Below are 25,442 nucleotides of genomic sequence, written 5' to 3' on the forward strand. Positions count from 1 at the left end.
ACCACTAAGTTTCCTTAGGAGTCTTTGATGAGGAACTCTGTCAAAAGCTTTTTGGAAGTCCAGGTAGACTATGTCAACTGGATCAGCTTGATCCACACACTCGTTGACACTCTCAAAGAAGTCCAAAAGGTTGGTGAGGCAAGATTTACCTTTGTGGAAGACATGCTGGCTCACTCCCAGCAGGGCCTGTTCTTCTAGGTGCTTTATAATTTTATCCTTGAAGATGCTTTCCATCAATTTGCCCAGAACGGACGTTAGGCTAACCGGCCTGTAATTTCCCGGATTGCCCCTGGATCCCTTTTTGAAAATTGGTGTTACATTTGCTACTCTCCAGTCCTCTGGTACAGAGCCCGATTTCAGGGATAAGTTAAATATTTTAGCAAGGAGGTCGGCAATTTCACATTTGAGTTCTTTGAGGACTCTTGGATGGATGCCATCCGGCCCTGGTGATTTGTTAGCTTTCAGTTTTTCCAGACAGTTTAGAACATCATCCCTTGTCACTTCAATCTGACTCAGCTCTCTAGTCTCCATCCCTAAAAAGCCTGGTTCAAGAACAGGTATATGCTCAGTATCCTCTGCCATGAAGACAGATGCAAAGAACTCATTCAGTTTCTCTGCAACCTCCATATCCTCCTTAATAATCCCTTTCACTCCCTCATTGTCTAATGGCCCAACCGCCTCCCTGGCAGGTTTCCTGCTTCTGATGTATTTAAAGAAGTTTTTGTTATTCCCCTTGATACTTTTGGCTAAATGTTCCTCGAACTCTCTCTTTTTGCCTCCCTTATTGTCACCTTGCATTTCTTTTGCCAGAGTTTGTGTTCCTTTCTGTTCTCTTTGTCTGGACAGGCCTTCCAATTTCGGAAGGAAGTCTTCTTCCCTTTTATGGCTTCTTTGATGGTACCCGTTAGCCATGCTGGCATCCTCCTGGACTTAGTGGTACCTTTCCTCCTTTTGGGTATACAAGCTGACTGGGCTTCTAGTATTGTGGTTTTGAGTAAACTCCATGCATTCTGGAGCGAAGTGACTCTCCTGATTTCCCCCCTCAGCTTTCTTTTCACCATACTACTCATTTTGGAGAAGTTTCCTCTTCTGAAATTCAAAATATCTGTGTTAGACATCCTTGGTGATTCTCTCCCCGCATGTATGCTGAATTTGATGGCACTGTGGTCACTGTTCCCTAAAGGGTCGATGACACTGACATCATGCACCAGGTCCTGGGTGTCACTCAGAATTAGATCCAAGGTCACCTTCTCTCTGGTCGGTTCCATGACCAACTGTTCTAGGGCACAGTCATTTAGCGTATCTAGAAATCTGACCTCTTTGTCCTGACTTGAATGTGAATTTACCCAGTCTATGTGTAGGTAGTTGAAATCACCCATAATTACAGCCCTGCCTCTCCTTGACGCCTCCCTCATTTCCTCCTGCAACTCCCAGTCACTGTCGGCATTTTGATCCGGAGGGCTATAGCACGCCCCCAGTAGCACGATTCCTTTCCGGCCTTGTATAGTCACCCACAGGGTTTCTGTGGAGGACTCCAGTCCACTTAGGTTTTCTAGCTTGTTAGATTCTATCCCTTCTTTAACATACAGTGCTACCCCTCCTCCAAGGTGCCCCTCCCTGTCCTTTCTATAGAGTTTATACCCAGGGATAACAGTGTCCCATCGGTTCTCACTGTTCCACCATGTTTCTGTTATGCCCACTTTCTGCATTAGCAACCAAGCACTCCCGCTCACCCATCTTGGCTCGGAGGCTTCTGGCATTGGCATACAAGCACCTATACACTGAATCTCTCCCCTGATGTATGCTATTCTTTTGACTCTTTGACCTGCTGGCACAGGCTCCCGTCTGCTCTTTATGCGGTTCTGCTCCGTCCCCTTCTGTTTTATTTGAATTCTTTGCAGCCTCACACTTTAAAGGATGGCTTTTGCCAAACGGGATACTGCCCAGCTTTCATCGGCTGTTCCCCAGGTGTCATTTTAAAAGCTGTTCTGCAACCTTTTTGATTTTAAGCGCCAGCAGTCTGGTTCCATCTTGGTTCAAGTGCAGCCCGTCCCTTTTGTACAGGCCTTGCTTGCCCCAAAATGTGTCCCAGTGCCAAACAAATCTAAACCCCTCCTCCCAGCACCAACGTCTCATCCATGCATTGAAACCCCCCAGCTCTGCGCTCTGCCTGTCTCACTGTACTTGATTACTTCCTCATATTATTCATAGTAAAGGAAAGTGTGAAAAAGTGAAAGTGGTGTCATGAGAGCTGTTTAATTGAAAAAAATCTCATTTGCTATGATACCTCTCATGACCCCACTTTCACTTTTTCACACTTTCCTTTACTATGAATAATACGAGGAAGTAATCAATTTAGCACACTTCACCTTATGAAGACAAACCTCATAAAAATAAATTCACCAAAATTCACCCCCTGCCCAATCACTCTTAAATTGGGCATGGGTGGTAGCCTCCACCCATTAGACACTATCTACCAGCCCACCCCACTCCTTTGGGGCAGATCCACTTTCTGCCCCCAATCTGCCCCAAAGACACCCAAACTTCAAAAATTCTCAAAAAATCAGCCCTCTGCCCAATCCCCCTGAAATTGGGGTGGTAGCCTCCACCCATGAGGCACTACCACCCCACCCCACTCTTTTGGGGCAGATCCACTTTCTGCCCCCAAACTGCCCCAAAGTCACTAAAACTTCAAAAATTCTCAAAAAATCACCCCTTTGTCCAAACCCCCTGAAATTGGGGTGGTAGCCTCCACCCATTAGGCACTACCACCCCACCCCACTATTCTGCCCCAGGCCCCACTTTCTGCCCCAATATGCCCCAATCTGCCCCAAAGACATGAAAATTTCAGAAATTTACCAAAAATCAGCCCTTTGCCCAATCCCCCTGAAATTGGGGTGGTAGCCTGCACCCATTAGGCACTACCACCCCACCCCACTCCTTTTGCCCAGATCCCATGCTATGCCCCCGAACTGCCCCAAAGTCACTAAAACTTTAAAAATTCACCAAAAATTAGGACTTTGCCCAATCCCCCTGAAATTGGGGTGGTAGACTCTACCCATTGGGCACTGCCACCCCACCCTAAAATTTTGCCCCTGGGCCCCCTTTTACCCCCCGAATCGATTCAGATTCGGATTCGGATTTAATCCGAATCCGAACCGAATCAAGGGTGATTCGGGTGACCCAGATTTGGGCACAAAACAGAACAGGGGTGATTCGGTTCGGGTCCGAGCCGAATCACCCGAAAACCCGAATTGCACACCCCTGGAGAATGCTACCTTGGGGGTCCTGGACTTCAAAATGCTACCTTTCAGCCTAAATTTGGCTTCCAGGACCTCCCGACTGCATTCCCCCACATCGTTGGTGCCGACGTGCACCACAACAGCTGTCTCCTCCCCAGCACTGCCTAGGAGCCTGTCTAGACACTGCGTAATGTCCACAACCTTCACACCAGGCAGGGAAGTCACCGTGCAGTCAACACGTGGGTCACAAACCCATCTCTCTATCCCCCTAATGATCGAATCACCAACTACAAGGAGGCCCCAACCCCCCAGAGGAGTATCCCCTGTGCGAGAGGATATGGGCTCATCATCCACGGAAGGGGTCCCTTCTAAAGGAGCATTTCCCTCTTCCTCAGACCGATGCCCTCCTCGCCCAAGACCTTCATTCTCCCTGACAGCAGAGGAGCTACCAGCCCTGGAGTGGGATGCCTCTATCACATCCCTGAAGGTCTCGTCCACATGCCTCTCTGTCTCTCTGAGCTTCTCCAGATCCGCAACCTTGGTCTTGAGGGAATGGATTTGTTCCCTGAGAGCCAGGAGCTCCTTGCACGAGCACACACCCATGACTTCTGCCCATGGGGCAAATAGTCGTACATGTGGCACTCTGTGCAATACACTGGGAAGTGCCCCTTCCCCTGCTGACCTTCTATCTTCATACTGTTTTAATTGGCTCTTTACAGTATTTAGGGAGCTTATTGTCCGTTTATTAGATAGTTTACTAGGATAGGTCTCAGCTGTAATGGTCAGCTATTTAACTGTCCAAACAGCCTTTCCCAAGAATATGAGGGATACGAGGGAGGGATATGTACTTACGTTCTCTTCTCCACCAGGCTCCTTGTGCTCCTTGTGATCGCAGGGGCTTGTTCCAGGCTCCCCCACACACTTCCCACTAAACTCCTGCAAAACTCCAACATCCTGTTTGCTATCCCTGTTCGCTATGCTCTCGGGCCTTCACCTCATATGTAGAGTAGGCTTCCAACTGTCACACAGGATGTGAATCAAAGGAAGGAATGTGGGGCCCCTCCCAGCCCTAGCTGACTCCACCCCCACTACTAAGTAAACTAACTAAGGTCCTCCCAGTTCAGTGATGGAGCACTTGTTATGCATGCTGAATGTCTTGGACTGTAGGGGTTGCATTGCAGTAACCCAACAGCAATAGTGACCATCTGCCAGGCTCACCCACTGATCCTGGCTAAACTCTGAGAACAGAAAAGTGACTGTGGGAACAGGGCCGGAGTGGCTATATATCAGGCAAAAGAGTATTCTACAAATAGAAAACAGAAAGAGAAGAAGAACAAAGCTAAGCAATAGAACAGCAAAACTTAAATTTTTAAATCAAGAATTTTAGAAGAACAAATTACGCATGCAGAAGACCGGGGTGCCGATCCCTAAGCATCTGATTAGTTCCCCCCTCATTTTACTGAATTCCCGCAAAACATATCCTCCCAGCCCCATAATAAAAAAAATAAAATAAAATGAGTTGCTCCTCAAGCTTTCCTTCTGCCTGCAACCTAGAGGAGACTAAAGCCAAGGCATTGATAAAGAATGCATACACTAAAAGATCAGAAGTAGAAGCTGAAACTAAATGAGCAGAAGAAATGGGAGTAAATGTATGGCAGAAAGAAGTGGAGAAAATGAGAGTGAGAAGAAGAGAAAATCAGATGAGTTGCAGAATTAACAAAATGTAATATTCCACAGTGTGAGATGTCCTTCTTTAAGGTGCACTAAGTGCCATCACTGGCTACCTTCCGGAAACAGACTAAAAGTTAAGCTAAAAACATACAGCATTTGATTCATCTGACCTTTCTTGACAATCTGCTGCTGAATTATCTTGCTTAACTTTGAAATTGCTTAACTTTCTGAAATTTTGCTATTTTATTGGTTTTAGTTGTATTTCTGTTTTTTCTTGTAAACTGTTTTGTAACTTAAATTGGAAAGGTGCTATATAAAAGTAGTAAATGATAAAAACATTACAAAGGAGCAAGATGAGAATGGCATACCAAAAGTAAAATAAAATGAGAAGTTTGAGAGGAACTGCTAAAGTATCAGGATAAAGTTTAACAAGATTTACTAACTGAAAATGACAGTTTTCTGAACAGAGAGAATAAAGAAAGGGAAGAACCTAAAACCATGCATAAATTAGGAATTGGAGGGAAAGGAATCAAAAGGATGCAGAAAAGACGGAAGCAGATGTAGGGGGATCAACTAAAAGTTCAAAAACATGAGTTAATTAAAAATCTGCTCATAAGTCATTAAGCCCTGTTCTACTTTTGAAGGAATTCCCTAAATTGAGCCAGAAAAACCCAAATGGTGTAAACATCAAAAAGACATGCAAATATCAGCTGTTGCTGGTTCTGTCTCCTACTGGAATAATTAATTAGAAACTAAAAGCCAGTTCTTTATGCCATGCTGCAGAAAATCAGAAGAGGAATTTCCCCTGTGGAGGAATTTCCCCACAGCTTAAAATGGCTTGGGTCCCAAACATTCACATCTAGAGAGATCCCTATACATCCCCAGTTTTTATTCCAGGACAAAAAATTTACTGTTTCCAAGAAAAAGCTAAGACACATTAGGCAGTTTTGCACAATCATCAGAAAGCAAGTAGAAAGTAAATAGGAGGGAACCATAAGTTCCCAGCGAATGCACACTTCTGAATGGTGTGTCCTCTGAAGCTGCCAATTGTCAGTTCCTGCACCAGATTTCCCAAGATTCTACTGACTTCTGTCACTAAGGTTTGAAGTTGGCTTGACAAAGTCAGCAGAATCTTTGTAATGTGGTGTGGGAACTGGTGGTTGGTGGCTTCAAATGACATGCCTGTCGAGAGCACATGCTGACTGGGAATTTCTGGATCCCTCTCACTTACTTTTGGGCAATCGCATGAAACCACCCAATGATTTGTGTACTTTATGGACAGCTTTCTCGAGCAAACAGAATAACTGATTAATTATGGCGATTGTTTGGTCCTGGAACAATCCCTAAAATGTTTTTGCCTACTTTCCTTAAGGAAAATAAGTTTGAGATCACCTGACATTCTGTGTGTGTGTCAATATGTCCCCACCCCATCAACTTTGCAATGCCTGGACCAATATAAACCAAATAGGGTACAGTTGTAGGGACACATAGGGATACCTCAATGGCATAGTTTATGACATCATCCACTAACTCAAGATGGCAGACACGTAAACATTTGAGGTGCAAGTGGGCTAATCTGTGGACCCTCTAATCAATTTGAATCAAATTTGGTACAGTTGTAGTGAGTGACACACACACATGGACACCTCAATGGCTTAGTTTGTGATGTCATCTACCCCAATTAAGATAGTGGATGCGTGCAAGTTTGAGGTGCAAGTAGGCTAACTTGTGAACTGCCTAACTGATCTGGATCAAGTTTAGTTCAGTAGACATAGTGAAAGGAGTAAGCAGATTAGTTTTTACCACAATGACTTGTTTTTTCCTGTTTCATCCAAAAATGTCTTCACTATCACAACTTAAGTCTGAACCTGTGGCAAATAATTCAAAGGGCAAAATCTAGATACTTTATAAAACTTTAAGTCCTTCTAGATGGTGATTTATTCTATCTTCACTACTGTTTTTAAGGGCAATGTTGCTGATGGGTCAGATGACAAACTCTTTCCTGGAATTTTTGTTCATTAATACCATAAGAAATGTGTATCATTTCAAACTACTTTCGTGCTAACCTGAAAGTGCAGTGAGTAATAGTGCAGGAGTATCCACATGTGGACAGATTATTTGCCATCTGTGTAAATATGGGTAACTGGGTGAGTGGTGAAGTAGGAAAGTGTTGGCTGATTGTTACTACCCTACACATGCCCTCACTAAGTTCTGCACCTAGGCACACCTCTGCACATCTCTTCACTTTTGCAAACATTTCTCTTCCAGCCATTTGCACTACACAGTGTGGTTTTCAGTGTTTCCTGTTGTCTTTTTCACTTTCTAAATTATTCATTTAGTAGTTATAACACTTCTGCATTCTTTCAGCAAACTGTAAGTGAAATCCCAGAGAATAATTTTTGGTTAGGCAACCACCTTTTTTTTTTTGGTTCTACAAGTGCAAGTCTCTTCTAGTTGGGGAGATCTAAGAATCAGAAGCCATCTCCCAATCACCTTCTTTTTTAAAAAAAATCATTTAAATTCTAAAATGGATGTGGAAAGTGACAGAAGAATGCAAGTGTGCCATGAAGAAGAGAGGAGAGCTGGTCTTGTGGTAGCAAGCATGACTTGTCTCCATAGCTAAGCAGGGTCTGCCCTGGTTGCATACGAATGGGAGACTTGATGTGTGAGCACTGCAAGATCTTCCCCTCAGGGGATGAAGAGCAGAAGGTTTCAAGTTCCCTCCCTGGCTTCTCCAAGATAGGGCTGAGAAAGATTCCTGCCTGCAACCTTGGAGAAGCCACTGCCAGTCTGTGAAGACAATACTGAGCTAGATAGACCAATGGTCTGACTCAGTATATGGCAGTTTCCTATGTTCCTAAGAAACTAAAAAAAACCTTGTTTTTTTAAAATAAAAATATGTATTATTATTCCATTTTTAGCTTAAACACATACAAAGAGAAAGGCAAGTAATAAGTTTATTGTTGTGACCACTAGTCATAACATAACATAGAATATGACATAAACGAAAAGTTCTCGTAAGAACTAATCTGCCCACTTTCCTTTCACTATCCCTACAACTAGACTAAATTTGGTCCAAATTGGTTAGGCACTTCACAAGTTAGCCCACTTGCCCTTCAAACGTTCATACATCCACCATCTTGAACTGGGATGGATGATGACATCACAAACTATGCCATTGAGGCATCCCATGTGTCCCTACATCTGTAGCAAATTTGGTTCAAATTGGTTAGTGCCTCAAACGTTTACACGTCTAGAACCGGGGAGACCCTAGTTCAAATCCCCATTCAGCCATGATACTAGCTGGGTGACTCTGGGCCAGTCACTTCTCTCTCAGCCTAACCTACTTCACAGGGTTGTTTTGAGGAGAAACTTAAGCATGTAGTACACCGCTCTGGGCTCCTTGGAGGAAGAGCGGGATATACATGTAAAAATAAAATAAAATAAATAAAATAAATTGGGGTGGATAACATCACAAACTATGCTGCTGTGAGGTGTCACTACAAGTGTACCCAATTTGGTTCATATTGGTCCAAGCATTGTGAAGTTGAGGGGGGCGCGGCACACATGGAATGCCAGGTGATTTCATAAGCCTACTGGAAAGTAGACTAAAACAAAAAATCAGCATACCATAAAGTTACTACAGTGGTCAAGTTAAGCTAAAACCAAATTTAGAACAGTTACAATTTAGAACAGGAGATAGAAGCTATAAATTTCTTTCTGAGTTTAAAAGAAAGCAGGGCAAAGGAAGCAACTTAACAACTGACATATGGAAACACATCAGCAAGATAAGTCAGACATTCTGTATACGAAAACATAAAAATTGTCTATAATCTGTCCCAGCATTTCTTCCCGATCACATCATAAATGGGAAAGTGTAAGATGTTATGGATAATATCCTCCACTTAGCCAGAGGTGCTGTTCCACTGGAAGTTTGCGGAATCTCCCTTCAAGATATATCGTGGGAATGGTTTGGAACTGTAAAATTGTGAAAGCCTTTCTCAGTGATGCATGGGTAAAGTTTTTAACTAGATACTGTGAGAAATTTCTCTGTCTCTTTTAATAGCACCAATGGACGCAGTACCAAAGTTAAAGCCTTGAAGACTGTACCACAACAGCATCTTTACTAGCATCCCATTCAATTAGCATGATATGTGTCCCCATGGAATAGTTTGTGAACATTTATTTATTTATTACATTTATTACATTTATAAACCGCCCCATCCAGAGGTTCTGGGCGGTGTACAACTTTTTAAAAAGACATAAAACCCACAATTCAAACACAATGCTAAAAACAATAAAAAGACAATTAAAAATGATTAAAACCATTTAAAATCAATTAAAATACTTTTAAAAAACAATACTTTACAAGCCTTGGAAGGCCAGGCCAACCAATAGGTTTTTAGGGCTCTCTTAAAGGCAGACAGCGAGCCTAAACTGCGGATATCTGCCAGGAGTGCATTCCATAGACCAGTAGCAGCTACAGAAAAGGCCCGGTTCTGAGTTGCCACCAGACGTACCGGTGGTAACTGGAGACGGACCTCTCCAGATGACCTCAACGAGCGATGGGGATCATACCCATCATGAGATCATGAGTACCCAGAATGTTGGGGGCAATATGCTAAATCATTGTAAACCGCTTAGAGAGCTCCGGCTATAGAGCGGTATATAAATGTAAGTGCTATTGCTATTGCTATACCGAAGAAGGCGCTCTCTAAGGTAACCTGGACTCAAGCCGTTCAGAGCTTTAAAGGTAAGAACCAGCACTTTGTATTTCACTCGGAAACATATCGGCAGCCAGTGCAGCTGTTTTAAGACAGGCATAATATGGTCTCTCCGGGTTACCCCAGAGACCAATCTGGCTTCCGCATTTTGAACTAACTGAAGTTTCCAAACTACGTACAAAGGCAGCCCCACATAGAGCGCATTGCAGTAGTCGAGCCTGGAGGTTACCAGCTGATGCACCACTGTTTTGAGATCGTTCTTTTCAAGGAATGGACGCAGCTGTCGAATCAGCCAAAACTGATAGAATGCGCTCCTGGCCATAGCCTCCACCTGAGATACCATGGTGAGGCCTGGATCCAAGATCACTCCCAAGCTGCATACCTGTTCCTTCCAGGGGAGTGTAACCCCATCCAGACAGGAAGATCTAACTCATCCCTTAAATTGCGATCCCCCACAATGAGCACCTCTGTCTTGCTTAGATTCAGCTTCAATTTATTATCTCTCATCCAGCCCATTACTGCCAGTAGGCAGGCATTTAGGGAGTGAATGCAATTTCCAGAGGAGGAGGAGGAGGAATAGATTTGGGTGTCATCAGCATACTGATAACACCCTGCACCAAATCTCCTGATGACCTCACGCAGTGGTTTCATGTAAATATTAAAAAACATTGGTGACAGAATGGAGCCCTGAAGGACTCCATATAATAGCTCCCCTTTTAAAGAGGAACTGTCACCAAGCTCCACCGTCTGGAATCTGCCTGAGAGATAGGAGCGGAACCACTGCAGAGCAGTGCCCCCTATCCCCAACTTCCCCAGAAGGATACCATGGTTGATTGTATCGAACTCCGCCAAGAGATCCAAAAGAACCAACAGAGTTTTACTTCCTCTGTCAATTCCCCAGTAAAGGTCATCCATCAGGCTGACCAAGGCAGACTTAACCACATATCCCGCTCTAAAGCCAGTTTGAAATGGGTCTAGATCAGTGATTCTCAAACTTGGGTCCTCAGGTGTTATTGGACTTCAACTCCCATAATCCCCTACCAAAGGCCACTGAGGCTGGGGATTATGGGAGTTGAAGTCCAATAACACCTGAGGACCCAAGTTTGAGAATCCCTGGTCTAGATCATCAGTTTCCTCCAAAACCACTTGGAGCTGGTTAGCCACCACTCTCTCAATCACCTTGCCCAACCATGGGAGATTGGAGACCGGCCTATAACTGTCCATTACTGAGGGATCTAGGGAAGGCTTCTTAAGAAGTGGTCTAATCATTGGCTCCTTCAAACAAGGAGGCATCCTATCCTCCCTCAGCGATGAGTTAATATTAACTAAGCCATCCCCAACAGTCTCCCTGCTAGATAAAAGCAGCCAAGTTGGGCAAGGATCCAGAGAGCAAGTGGTAGACCACACTGCCCCAAGCAGCTTGTCCACGTCATCAGGCATCACAGATTGAAACTGATCCAATCTAATACTGCAAGAGGGACTGCAGTTGTGCAGCGAGGTGGACGGTACACCAACAGAATCCCCAATCTATCCCTAGTTGCCAGCCTTAGAAAGACACACTCAGTATAAGTCAACTGTCACACAGGGGCCCTGGTAAGGGAAATGGTATCCTTATGGTCCACAGCCACTCCACCCACCCACCCCGCCCACATCCCCCAGCCTGCTCCACAACAGCATAGCCTGGTGGAAGGAGCTGGGTCCAAACTGGGCCACTAGCTTAACCCATCCAGGTCTCAGTTATACAAGCCAGGTCGGCTCCCTCATCCATGATCAAGTCATGGATGATTTCGGTCTTATTCTGAACCGACATGGCATTGCAAAGGAGCAAGGCTAGGTTCTGTGGGAAGTTGGAACTGCTCCCTGAGGCCAGAGAGCTGATAGGGCATCCGGAAGTGGAAACAGTTACTAAATTACTGGTTTCCCTTCCCCTGTAACGGCCAGCTGCTCTGCCAACGCCAATTCTTCTATTCCCCACCACAACAGTAATAGCTGCCCCAGAGCCACTGGACACACACCCAGCATCATTCTGCCCAAGAGAACCCAAACACATGATAACAAAAGGCCTGGCACAACCCAATTAAAGGGAAAACTAACAACATACAACTCAGAACTCCAACCCCACCTTATAACTCCTCCCCAGACCCCAGACCCACACTGAAGGCCAGCCCCCTTTGGTGGCCAGCTTTGGTGGCCGCCTACAGGCAGTCCACCGGCTACGCCTCTGGTGTGCCTCCCTCCAATATATGCTGCCAAGGGCTCCAGAAATCTCTCCTCTCATGAGAGATCTCTGGTCCTTGGGGACGGGGGAACAAGTCAAGCACTCAGAGAGAAGGCACAGGTGGAATAGGGCAGCAATCAGGCTGTCCCAAGCCGGTCCTTCAGAAGGTCTGGGGCTGCAAAAACAAACCTCCTCGGTTGAGACAGGAATGCGCAGGCAGGGTGAGACAGCTGTTGTCCATCAGGAAAGGTCAGAGAGCTGACAGAATCTACCCCCTGCCTCTCCCCACCCTCTCAGGTCTCCCAAATGCTCTTGGCGTACCTCCCTCCAATATATGCTGCCAAGGACTTCAGAAATATCTCCTCTCACGAGAGATCTCTGGTCCTTGGGGACAGGTGGAACAAGTCACACACAAACCAGCTTCTTCACAACTTTGGTCACACAAATTTTGTCACACAAACCAGCTTCTTCACATCTACTAGGTTCTTCTTTGAGTATGTCTAGGATATATAACATACTAAATGTGTCAATTTTTAATTATACCTCAATAATAATTTAGGAGAGTTGCCAGGGATCAGATACAATTATTTTAGAGGCCAGGTCTGTCTCATGAACTACAGTTGGTTATCTCTACGCTAGAAGTGCACTGAGTGTTCTTAATTTTCTTTCCCATACCCATTTTTGCTTCTGCCCAACATACTAGTTTCTAGTACTCAACCAGCACTGCCATGACTTATTTCATACGTTCCTCCAATTGCTTTCTCTCCTATTTCTGAATGTGTGGTTGGTTCTCTATAAGTGCTTACAGATGCGACTGGTATCAGTCACAGTGGTAAGCAACGAGTAAGTGTGACTGATATTTCCTTATTTAAGTAGTACTTCCTGTTGGGGGATTTACCGCTAACTTTGGACTCTAGTTCTGCCCCACATGATTCAGAGCACTCTGATTCAAAGAGATAAAGGTGGAAAGCCATGCTTCTGGAATACCCTAAGGCTCCAATCTAATCAACACTTAACTGGAAATAACTTCCACTGAGCTTAAAAGGACACTGCTCCTATAGTAAAACAAAAACAAGGAAATTATGCCGTAGGGAAGGGGTCCCCAACCTGCGGCCCTCCAGATGTTGCCAAACTACAATTCCCATCACCCCCAGCTACAATTTATTGTGCCTGGGATGATGGGAGTTGTAGTTCAGCAACATCTGGAGGGCCACAGGTTGGGGACCCCTGCTGTAGGGAATTAGGGCCCATGTAGTTCAGCACTCTGTTCCCCAAACAGATGCTCCATGGAAGTTCACAGGCTGAGAAAGATCCAGATACCCTTCTGTCTCTTTCCCCAACCACCCGGTAATCAGAGGTATATTGTCTCTGGTTATGGATTTATTGAGGAGTCAGTAAATAACCATTTATAGGTCTAAAATGAAAGCTCAATTATATATGACAAATCTGCTTGCCATGATGAGCACCCTTCATCCTATCTGACAAGCTTGATGTCAGCCTACATTTAAAATATGTTTCAAGGCTCAGTCCTGCTGAGTCCTGGCTCCAAGTAAGCTTTAGTAATAATAGCTATTATATAAGCTGCTTTATTCAGTTACAATTTATTCATCACCTGAATATCTCATATCTGCCAAGGAATTTAGAGCAACATAAAACAGTGATAAGCTTATTTTATCAATTACCTGTGAGGTTGGTTAGGTTGGGGCTTTCTCAAATCTACTCAGTGACAGGTACTCAGGGATAATGGAGCGGGGCTGCAGGGGGTGAGGAGACCACCAGGGCGCCCCCTCCCACACTTCCCATGCTGTGTCCCCCCTCCCCCGATTGAGGCCAAGTGTGCTAATGTGTGCTGGCTACACCCCTCCCCGTGCACCAGGCACAGGGGACATGGCTGGCAAATCACTTCACCGTCTGGTAAGGACAATGGGGCTGCTGTGCGTTCCTCCTTCACACCACCAGCCACACCCCTTGCATTGGCATGATGATGCAGGGAGAGGGCCGTGGCCAGCGTGGCAGGGGGAACCGCAGTGGTGTGGTGGCAGCACTGCCACCCGGCATGCTACACCCCTGCCCAGTGGCCTTCAAGTCTGAGGAAAAATGCACATTTGGGTATTCCTAGATCAACTCCAACCTACTAACCATTAGACTACACAGGCCAATGTGGGAATTACAGTTATCCCATGACATGATTAAAGTATGATCCCACTCTTACTCACAAATAAATATGATGGAGATCAGAGTGCACAAATTTCAATAGTTCAATAACTATCTGGTGATAGAGAACTGTATATTTTAATGCCAAAGTTATTTACAGAGGCTATCTTGAAACCCATTTTTACTCCCATTATTTTTATTTATTTATTTGAAATATTTATACCCTGCCTCTCCAGTACATTATTGCTCGGGGCGGCTCACAACATTTATAAAATACAATATAAAATCAGACTAATAAAATTAACCAAACTAAAGAAGTTTAACATCCAAGCTAAAACCACAATCAGAATTAATTTTTAAAATTTCAAATTAAAATCTTTGAAAGCTAAACACTAAGAATTATAAAAACTAAAGATTAAAGTACCTACCAGTTATATGCAACAGGTGAAACATTAAAAAGCCTCTTTTAAAAGATGTATTTAGTTTTTTATTTTTTAAAAAAAAAAACCACAGAGAGGAAGCATGGCAAAGCTCTTCAGGGAGGACGTTCCAAAGCCGAGGGGCCACAACCAAAAAGGCCCTGTCTCTAGTCCTCGCCAACCAGATCTTTGTTAGTGGCTGGGCCATCCATGAGCAGGGCCTGAAATGATGAATAGAGGGCCCTGGCAAGTTCATATGGGTGAATGCAGTACAACAGGTACCCTGGCCCCAAGCCGTGTAGGGCTTTAAAAGTCAAGACCACCACCTTGAATCTAGCCCAGAAGCGGACTTATGCAGTTTCATCCACTGAACAGGGAACTGCATCAATAATGAGTTCCATTCCAAATCTAAAATTCTATCATTCTAAAATTTGTTCTAGTACCTGACTTGTTTAACTGCATTATATTGAACATGGAAAGTGATAATTTGTCTTTTTCTTTCTCCCAATAAATAATATTGATTTACCTGAGCTTTATTGAATTCCTTAGTAGTGACACAAATGGCCCGTTGTGTTTCTTCATCTATTCTTTGAAGGTTCATTGCTCTTTGGTCAAGTTCCAGTCTGTGTTTGTCATGGAGATCATCTAAATTAATTAAACAGAATCTGATATGCATACATGTATCATATTGCAAATTGAAATCATATTTTGAAAAGAGATCTATTATTTATTACGTTGCTTCCTCGTCTGCCAGTTGCTTGCTTAGATTCTGTGGTTTCCATCTTCAGTTTGTCCCTGTTCACAGCTCTTGACTCATTTGTCCAATATGCCAAAGAACTAGTCACTCCCTAATCTCCAGCCTGGCTCACTCCCTCCATTTGATAGCTTTGTGCATGCTCTCATGCAGCTGAATGCCTCCAGGGGCTTTGACGCATAGCAGGTTTTACTGCGGGTTTACAGGATTTACTATGAACTCTAAGTTGTCCCAAAAAACCCAACATAAATCGTGAGGTTTTTTAGCCCAGATATAAATCGGGTTACACTCTAATGCACAGTGAAAAACCTAAATTGTGTGTGAACTGCTCCCTGATAACTCACAGGGAATTTGGGGGAAATCTAGCCAGTATGTGAATTTTACATTTTATATCCCACTCTTCCTCCAAGGAGCCCAGAGCGGTGTACTACATACTTAAGTTTCTCCTCACAACAATCCTGTGCAGTAGGTTAGGCTGAGAGAGAAGTGACTGGCCCAGAGTCACCCAGCAAGTACCATGGCTGAATAGGGATTTGAACTCACTTCTCCCCGGTCCTAGCCTGGCACTCTAACCACTACACCATGCTGGCTGAATCTTACCGGCCTTCCCCCAGACAACTGGACCGGAGTGGAGTGGGGGGGACTCATGCTTGGTCCTCTGGGATCCCACAATGTACTGAGCAAGCAGCTCCACTCTGCCTGACCCCTCTCTCCCTCTGACTCTGTTATTAAAATGGCTGCTGGCTGCACAGGAGCAGTTTTGCAAGCAACAGCTGCTCAGACAACCCAAAAAGTGAGGTAAGATGGGCTCCATTTTCCTCCTACCTCACCTTTTACCTAGATAGTGGATCTGGGCTTATATCTAAGTGGCTGCTATCTTGAACAAAGATGGTGGATGGAAAAACAAAATACTCTTACCGGGCTCCCCTAGATCCCCTCCCATTCATTGTGAATTTAGTGTGCATCATACTGTATTCACAAAAATTATTAGTGGGACACACATACACAACGATCTCATACACCTTCTCTTCAGAAAGTAGGCTTGCCACCTGAAGAGCTCCAAAATAAAGAACAGGCGGGGCAGTCGGGAAGGTGAGTTCAAGCAGCCTTCCTGACCACCGAGATGCGTGTTCCTTAATGTTCCTGGGAGCGCAGGCTGCACTCCTAGACAAGCAGCGCTGCATGGTGCAGCATGAAGCTCAAGAGGCTGGGATGACACATCTCGGTGTCCGGGAATCCCACAAGGCACCATGCAACACGCACGATGCACTGGAGGATTCCCCTGAGAGATGGGCGCTCTAGGTGCTTGGCTCTGTGTGCGGCTGGGCTGGAAGCAGACCATGATTGCACAAGAGCAGGTAGCCAGGGTTAAGGGAGCACTTGCTCCCATAACCTTGGCTAACAGCCGGGCTTAAAAGCCAGGCTAGGTGGTGCTGCTCCACTGGAATAGGGCCCAATTGTGGTGGTTCCCACTGGTAGTCTAACCCAGGCTGGGCATCCCTAACCTGGGTTAGGCAGCATATGAGAAGAGCCTCACTGTAAGATCTTAATAAAATGACATTATGTGGGTCCATCATACCATGAACAATTTATTAGTAGTGTAATGTATTAATGTATTACATTTATCTAATATATTTACATACTGCTTTTCTAAGAATTCTTAGGTAACATTCAGACTAAGTTAGCCATAACTGAGTTCCACTGAAATTTATGGCCCTTAAGGTAGTAAAGATAACTCTCCGTGATTTCAGTGCTGCTTCTCATGAGTAACTTTGTCTGAATGCTATCCCATAACCAATAGCAATGTTGAAAAGCAGCATTATAAGAAAACAACATAGCTGATAACAGTACAATCTCAACCCATTTAAAACAAATAGCACATTAAATTACAGTTGTTTTTTGCCCTTAGAGTGCATCTTTTCTTTTCCATGAGGTTTTTTTTTTTTAATTACTCCTTGCAGTATTTTTGGGTGACTCCATATTTGTACAATTTTGGCATCTTAAACTGCCTTGAATAGCTTGGGAGGAGAGCTGGTCTTGGGGTAACAAACATGCATAGTCCTCTTTGCTAAGCAGAGTCCACTCTGGTTTTCATTTGAATGGGAGACTACATGTGAGCACTGTAAGAAGAGCACTTGCCTGCACAAGGTCCCAAGTTCCCTCCCTGGCATCTCCAAGATAAGGCTGAAAGAGACTCCTGCCTGCAATCTTGGAGAAGGTGCTGCCAGTCTGTGCAGACTATACTGAGCTAGATGGACCAAGGGTTTTGCTTGATTTAAGGCAGTTCCCTATGTTGTAGCATTTAAACCATAAAAAGGTTTAAATGAATAAATAAAATAAGGAAGCTTGATGCAACTATCCAGGCTCAGCAATATACACATATTAGCAGAATGAAGAAATACTAATGTTCTTAACATTTTTCATATAAAATGAGAGTAGCTTTTTCACCAGAGAGAGCCCCTCAAATTTATTTCATTTTCATTTAACTGGTAAAACAAGAGATGATAAAAAGACATACTTTTTATCTCTTTAAAATTTTCAATAAAAGAAAATTTATTGGCTTCTGATGAACTTTCATTAGAAACTTGGGTATGACTTGATTTTGGCCTCTCATTTGAATGCTGAGAATGTGATCTTCTCCAGCTGCATGCTGTTTCACCTCACATACTCCACTATGTGAAACTAAAGAGTCTATGTTGCATACAGTATATTGCAACGAGCTTTCAAAGCATTAACATGCACTTTAGACAACTAACAGAACTTCTTTTCCCATTCTTCACAGTATTTTTGCATTCTCCTGCCTTTTTTGCTGGAGGTTGGGTGGAAGAGAGAGACTTTTGCAGAATGGGCCATACCTTCACAGGCCTGGCTACTCTCTGCTCCACAAGGCTCCGCCTTCTCCTATCACCTGCAGGGGGAAAGGTGAACTTTTGGCTCAAAAAACAAGCTCCATCATGGGAGTTGTAGTACCAGAGTGCAATCTGCTATCCAGCCTGCAGGGATGAAGAAGACTGCTTTCTAGAGGCCTGCAACATGAAGCCAGCCTCTTCGTTGTGTGTTCACTGAAGTCAATGACTGGCCTACCTCAGAGTGCTGAGAATATAGAACAAACTGTGTTCTTTATTAAGCTGATAAAGAACAGGTACATGTTAATGCTAAATAAAGAAGTTCTTTGCGTTGGGAATTCTCTCTGGTAAGAGAAACCCTTTTTCATTATAGCAGAGTGCACAGAGACACAACACAGTGGAATTTAGTTAGGGATGTGTGTATGCTGAGAGTAAAATAACTTGGAGCCAGTTCATAGTTTCAAATCAATATAAATATTTATTAGATAACTCCATTCTAGTTAGGAAAGTGAGGAGTTAGGATCTCTAATCTAGCTAGCTAGCTGGATGCAGATGGATTCTGCATCTCTGCACACATGGTACAGGGGAGAGGAGCTTGCATGTTGCAAGGTAGAAGGAACAGGAAGAGAAAGGGGGGGGAGAGGAAGAGGAAGTGCAAAGCAGGAAGGAAGGAAGTTATTCCCTAAGAGTAGCAATTCCAAAAGGAGAGTGTCATAGCAGTAGAGAAGGGATGACCAATGTCTTGACCACTGTCTTTGAGACAAGAGACAGCACAAAGTCCTTCACTTCCAACACTTTGAAATGAAGAACAGGTGGCAAGCCTATCAGAAAGTAGGCTAAAAACATTTGATTATGAAAAAAAGTAGGGAGGCAATTAATGTGTCAGGAGTGATGACCTCTTTCTCCTGTTTAACTGCACAGAAATAGCAGAACTAAGTGTGTTCTCATTAACTTTGTGTTTTGGTGACTGCTACCAACCCCCCCCCCAAAAAAACCCACCCCAAAACCACACATCTGCAGAAATAACCCTCTCTACCTTTGTTTTTACTCCGCTTGTGGGAAGTAGGGTCTAGGAAGGGAAATACCTCAAATGCTGGGCTCACACAAAGAATTCCCCATGGAATACATATCAATTGTGCTGTAGGGTAGATGGCACAGAATGGCAATAATGATGTCCCATGTTGTCCTGGTCCTGTACGGCTAAATGATATATCTGAGCTTCACAGATCCAGAATAAGAAACTTTAACTTTCATATCATTCAACAGTGAGCTCCTAGGCCCAGGAGGCTTTACATACATGGTTTTTGGTTTGAATCTCCTTCAGGATGGAGAGTGTGAGTCCACATATCAGCTGCCTTTACTTCGAAGTCCCTTTGGGCTATCAGGGACCAGTACAGACAGAACTCTATTTCACCCCGAATTGAGGCTGCGCATTCTGGCTTAGCCCGATTTATGACCAACTTAAAATAATCCTCTATTTCCAGCAGCTTTTGAAAAAAGCCTGTTATGCCCTGTCACTTTCCCTTGTTGTGTGGAGTGGTGTTATTCAAAATTTGGCGTTTTTCAAAACTCAATGAAGGGGAGTTTGACAGCTGATTGAGATTCTGCTCTGAGAATTTGCAATTGCAAGCGCGGCTGAGGTGAGGGAGGTTAGAAGATGGTGAAATTCTGTGGAGGGAGTCCAGGGGAGTGGGGAGAAATTCCTAAGTTAAATGCAAGCACAAACTGCAAAATGTAGGTCTTAACACAGGCTTTAGATATGCAGAATGGAATGCAGAATGGATACTACAGCCTGATATAACCTGAGTGCCCCCCCTCCATTTTAGCTGATTCGCCTGCATTTTTCTTAATGACAGAGAAGACAATGGTTTCTACTTTAAATTTCTCAGCCTCTGGGGGGGGGGCATGAGGTGATGAAAGCATTCACTCACAAAGGCACTTGCCTTGTTCATTCTAAAAATCAGCAAAGATTTGGGTCAGATTTGGCAGGCTTGGGTTAAGCGTTCTGCTGTTTGATTCCTTGGCAACTCATCATGCTGTTCTTCCACAGTGCTGTCAAACTAACAAAAAAAGGCTCTCAACTCCTACTCTGCAAGGATTGGTTGGAGGAAAAACCCATAACCAGCTGGTGGGAATGCACAGGAAAAAGATCTGCTAGGGATTGCAGAGAAGAGCCGACACTATGTGAACTGTCCATTTAGTGCCCTGAATTAAACATCTTGTGAATCCGCTGCGAAGCTGATTCGATTTTCAGATACCCTGAGGCATAAAGCCATGATAACCTCCTGGAGGTTTTACAGATAGGACTTCTACCTCGAATATCCTTCGGAATAGAGTGTGTGCATTCACACTCCAGCCAAACTTACCCCGGAGTCCCTTCAAGATCCGTGGACCCACTCCACACACAAATCGGGCTTTCTCTCCCGAATTCTAGTATTTCCGGATGTTTAAAATGCTGGTTTTAAGCTACTTTTTCTGAAAACACCAGAGCAAATAGGGAGAGGCACTGACGTAGAATCATTAGCATGATAAGAGGGATATTCTCTTTAGAGATGCAGATATTGCTCTTTAGTAATCTCTAACCCCCCACCACTGACTAGAAGGAAAACACGGAGGCATGCCATGTGAACTTGCATCAAAACAAAACCCGAGAGCAGAAGGCAGGGGCTGCTTCCCTCAATGCCGCGAGTGTGATTTGAAGTGGCTTCGCTCAACATTTACTCCGCAGCATAAAGCCATGTGCGAATAACTCCCCAGTGATGTGATCAGCCCCCTGGAGTGCCATGGCCCCTTCCAACCTGTGCTCTTCACTCCTCTCTCTTTCTCACCCACTTTTGCCCACATAGCCATCTCCTCTGCTTCCCCTCCCCTTTCATATAGTCTTGGGGAACAGTTTGTATTTCTTGCACTTTCTGTTATAACAATCAACTTTGTTTCTGGTTTCAAAAGCCTTGCCTCTGGTTTCAAAAGCCTTGCTGCTCTTCTGCGGTACCCTAGCACTAATATTTGCCTGTGTCCCAACAGTGATCCCTAGGCCAGTGTAGTGTAGTGGTTAGAGTGCTGGACAAGGACTGGGGAGACCTGAGTTCAAATCCCCATTCAGCCATGAAACTAGCTGGGTGACTCTGGGCCAGTCACTTCTCTCTCAGCCTAACCTACTTCACAGGGTTGTTGTGAAAGAGAAACTCAAGTATGTAGTGTTTGGGCTCCTTGGAGGAAGAGCGGGATATAAATGTAAATATAAATAAATAAATAAATAAATAAATAAATAAATAAATAAATAAAAATAACGCACACTTGCAAGATCGATTTTTAGGGTTAATTCCCCTCTCTATTCAAATCCTTGATTCCCACATGGATAGTGTACATGTACACTGAGGGAAATAAGTATTTGATCCCCTGCTGATTTTGTCCGTTTGCCCTCTGACACAGAAATGACCAGGCTATAATTGGAATGGTAGGTTTATAGTAGCTGTGAGAGACAGAATAACAACAAACAGACCCTCAAAAGCCCAGTGCCCAAAAGTCAGCAATGGATTTGCATTGTAGTGAGGGAAATAAGTATTCGATCCCCTATCAACCAGCAAGATTTCAGGCTCCCAGGTGTCTTTTCACTATATGCAGGTAACGAGCTGAGATGAGGAACACCCTCTGTAAGAGAGTGCTCCTAATCCCAGCTTGTTACAGTACCTGTATAAAAGACACCTGTCCATAGAAGCAAGCAATCACGCAGCTTCCAAACTCACCACCATGCCCAAGACCAAAGAGCTGTCGAAGGATGTCAGGGACAAGGTTGTAGACCTGCACAAGGCTGGACTGGGCTACAAGACTATCGCCAAGCAGCTTGGTGAGAAGGTGACTACAGTTGGCACAATAACTCACAAATGGAAGAAACACAAAATAACTGTCAATCTCCCTTGGTCTGGGGCTCCATGCAAGATCTCACCTCGTGGAGTTGCAATGATCATGAGAACGGTGACAAAGCAGCCCAGAACTACACGGGGGGAACTTGTCAATGATCTCAGGGCAGCTGGAACCATAGTCACCAAGAAAACAATTGGTAACACACTACACCGTGAAGGACTGAAATCTTGCAGTGCCCGCAAGGTCCCCTTGCTCAAGGCAGCACATGTATAGGCCCGTCTGCAGTTTGCCAATGCACATCTGAATGATCCAGAGGAGAACTGGGCAAAAGTGTTGTGGTCAGATGAGACCAAAATCGAGCTCTTTGGCATCAACTCAACTCGCCGTGTGTGGAGGAGGAGGAATGCTACCTATGAGCCCAAGAACACCATCCCCACCGTCAAACATGGAGGTGGACACATTATGCTTTGGGGGTGTTTTTCTGCTAAGGGGACAGGACACCTTCACCGCATCGAAGGGACGATGGACGGGACCATGTACCGTCAGATCTTGGGTGAGCACCTCCTTCCCTCAGCCAGGGCATTGAGAATGGGTCGTGGATGGGTATTCCAGCATGACAATGACCCAAAACACACAGCCAAGGCAACAAAGGAGTGGCTCAAGAAGAAGCACACGAAGGTCCTGGAGTGGCCCAGCCAGTCTCCAGACCTTAAACCCATAGAAAATCTGAGGAGGGAGCTGTAGGTTCGGGTTGCCAAACATCAGCCTCGAAACCTTTCTGACTTGAAGAGGATCTGCAAAGAGGAGTGGGACAACATCCCTCCTGGGTTGTGTGCAAACCTGGTGGCCAACTACAAGAAAAGTCTGACCTCTGTGATTGCCAACAAGGGTTTTGCCACCAAGTAGTAAGACATCTTTTGTGAAGGGATTGAATACTTATTTCCCTCACTACAATGCAAATCCATCGCTGACTTTTGGGCACTGGGCTTTTGAGGGTTTGTTTGTTGTTATTCTGTCTCTCACAGCTACAATAAACCTACCATTCCAATTATAGCCTGGTCATTTCTGTGTCAGAGGGCAAATGGACAAAATCAGCAGGGGATCAAATACTTATTTCCCTCACTGTACCTGAGCAGTATAGTACCAAGAGACAGAGAAAAACAGAGAGGAGGGAAGAATGCCCAGATGCAGAGGCGGACAATGCTTGTTTATACTTAATAGTTGTGCAGCAAAATGAATTTCAACTGGTACAATTGTGGCTGCTGAATTTCACACTTTAGAAGCCAAATATTTTTTTTCCACCCAGTCACTTCAGAAAGAAAGAGAATGAGAGGTATATATAGGGGAGAAAAGTCAGGGTGCAGGAGGAAGGGGGGAATACAGAGATGACCAAGGTGGGTTTCTAGTCTGAAATGGCTGACAGCTACAGCACTAGTAAACTTAATCCTATTTTATATTTAACTGAAGCATTGTCAAGGTGTTAAAAACCTGTTTCTGTCTGTATTATTTTAGACTGCACATGGAAACTCCTATAAAGTGAATTTAGATCCAAACAAAAAAAATTTCCTCCACAAAGTTAGCATGTCATGAAGAAGGGTTTTGCCAGCTACTCAATGGAAAACATTTCAACAAATGCTCAGTTTCTGGTTCACTTAATACCTGCAAATTTTTTGTCTGCCAGTGCATTCATCCACTCTTTGTGTTGCTGCAAAAGCCATTCTCTAGTTTGCTCCTTCTGAAATTTCCACCTGTTCTCACTATGTAAATCTTCTCCCATAAACTTCTGCAAGCCAGATACAGTACATCGAGGGTCACTGTCTGCAAGACGTGCAGGCATCTCTTTCTTTAGGGCTTGTGGATTAGACAGATCAAATTCACGCCGTGTTTCTGGCTGCTGATAACTTTGCCGAAATTCATTGAGAGCTTTGTTTAGATGTTGAGTGTCCCTTTTCTGTCGTTCATCTAGAATGCAGAGTATCTTGTCATTTTGCTTCATTTCTGCAGCTGGATTTAAAAAAAAAAAAGTGTGGTTCAAAATCCAAAAGAAACATGTTTTGTTTTTTAACTGTTTAACTTGCAAATAAATTGTCCATTTTGGCTAGGATCCAAAAAGCTGCATGTGCATACTCCAAGAGATTTTGTTCAGGGATAGCCTGAACAACTTTAGACAAACCGAGGCAGTCTGTCACAGGAAGATTTCTGGGGTACCATTAAAAGTCAACAAACAATTATTTATTATGGGCAGGATCCAGATTTGTCAATAATGACCAACTCCCACTTACATTACTGGATTTAAATTTGTCATGACTAACTTGTCTCATTGATTTCAAAGATGTGTCACCATGACTAACTAGTTTGGATGCTGCCCTATACTTTTAATCACTATATAGAGCAGAGCTGCTCAACTTCAGCCCATGCAGATGTTAGCCTATAACTTCCATAATCCCTGACTATTGACCACTGTGGCTGGGGATTATAGGAGTTATAGTCCAAAAACAGCTGGGGGTCCTAAGTTGAGCAGGCCTGATACAGAGGAAGGCTTTTGGATTTAATGCCTCAGGCACCAAAATAGGGTATTCTGAGTGGTAATCAAATTATGTGTGTGTAGTGGGTTGTCAGGAGATATTTTCTGTGGGGCAGTGCAAAATGCAAGTCACTGCAGCAATCAGTGAGACTGACAACAGGTGGACCTGATCAGCAAACCGTAACAGGGTCAAGTGAACTGGCTAGACGCGATTGGTCAGGGCCAGTATATTACAGAAGCCCAAGCAAGAGTCATTTGTCCACAGTGGTCCACACTGCTCCACTGTGGTCCATCCAGCTGCTGTGATCTATGTGCCTATTTGGCTGTATCCATGTGTTTCTGGACTGACTAAGGACTGTATGTCATGTGAGTGTTTCTTAACTCAATACAAGCTACCTGTGATTTTATACTTGCCTCTGAGTGTTCTTACTACAGCCAAGCTGGGGTTAGCAACTATTACTCTGCTACAACAGTGAAGCGCCAACATGGGTCTTCTACAACTTCCTCTTCTGACTAGAGTTCCTCACACTAGGGGCCCCTTGACTTCTGGGAGATGCTTTTGGGCTGCAACAGCCTTAGTGTGTGAGGGGAAGCCTCAACTGGTCATTTTGGATCCTGCCCCTTATTTTTAAAAAGCTAAAGACATACAAAATATCATACACATATAGGAACATAGGAAGCTGCTATATACCAAGACAGATCATTATACAGATTGCAGAATTTGTTTCCAATAGAAATGTTTGTTATTACTATTTCAAATTGACTAAGAGGTTTTGCAGATGGAGAGGTTTACTGCATGAGTTAAATGCTAACCAGAATCTCTATCGGCTGCCCACACAGACTGCCTCTCCATCTGCTTTCCTCCACTTTGTTTCAACCACACAGAGGGCTTTCAAATTGAAAATGTACACGTTTTATCTCCCAGCCTTCTCCCTGCCTCCTCCTCCTGCACACCACTATCCATTATCTCTCAAATCACCCACCCATCTCCCCTCCCACTGTCTACATCTCACCACTTCATTCCCA

General features: G+C 44.1%; 1 protein-coding gene across 5 annotated transcripts in view; it reads right to left on the reverse strand.

Moving 5' to 3' along the window:
• The window catches only part of RIBC2 (RIB43A domain with coiled-coils 2), a 64,022-nt gene that overhangs the window by 24,555 nt on the left and 14,025 nt on the right, over positions 1-25,442 (reverse strand). For all 5 annotated transcript variants that reach the window (XM_053254879.1, XM_053254878.1, XM_053254880.1 and 2 more), the window contains 2 exons: positions 23,552-23,896; positions 14,955-15,073 (listed from right to left, as the gene is read on the reverse strand). In XM_053254879.1, the coding sequence (XP_053110854.1) occupies positions 14,955-15,073; positions 23,552-23,896 (464 nt within the window). The remainder of the gene's footprint in view (positions 1-14,954; positions 15,074-23,551; positions 23,897-25,442) is intronic.

The sequence above is a fragment of the Hemicordylus capensis genome, chromosome 5 (assembly GCF_027244095.1).
Source record: "Hemicordylus capensis ecotype Gifberg chromosome 5, rHemCap1.1.pri, whole genome shotgun sequence".
Classification (NCBI taxonomy): Eukaryota; Metazoa; Chordata; class Lepidosauria; order Squamata; family Cordylidae; genus Hemicordylus; species Hemicordylus capensis.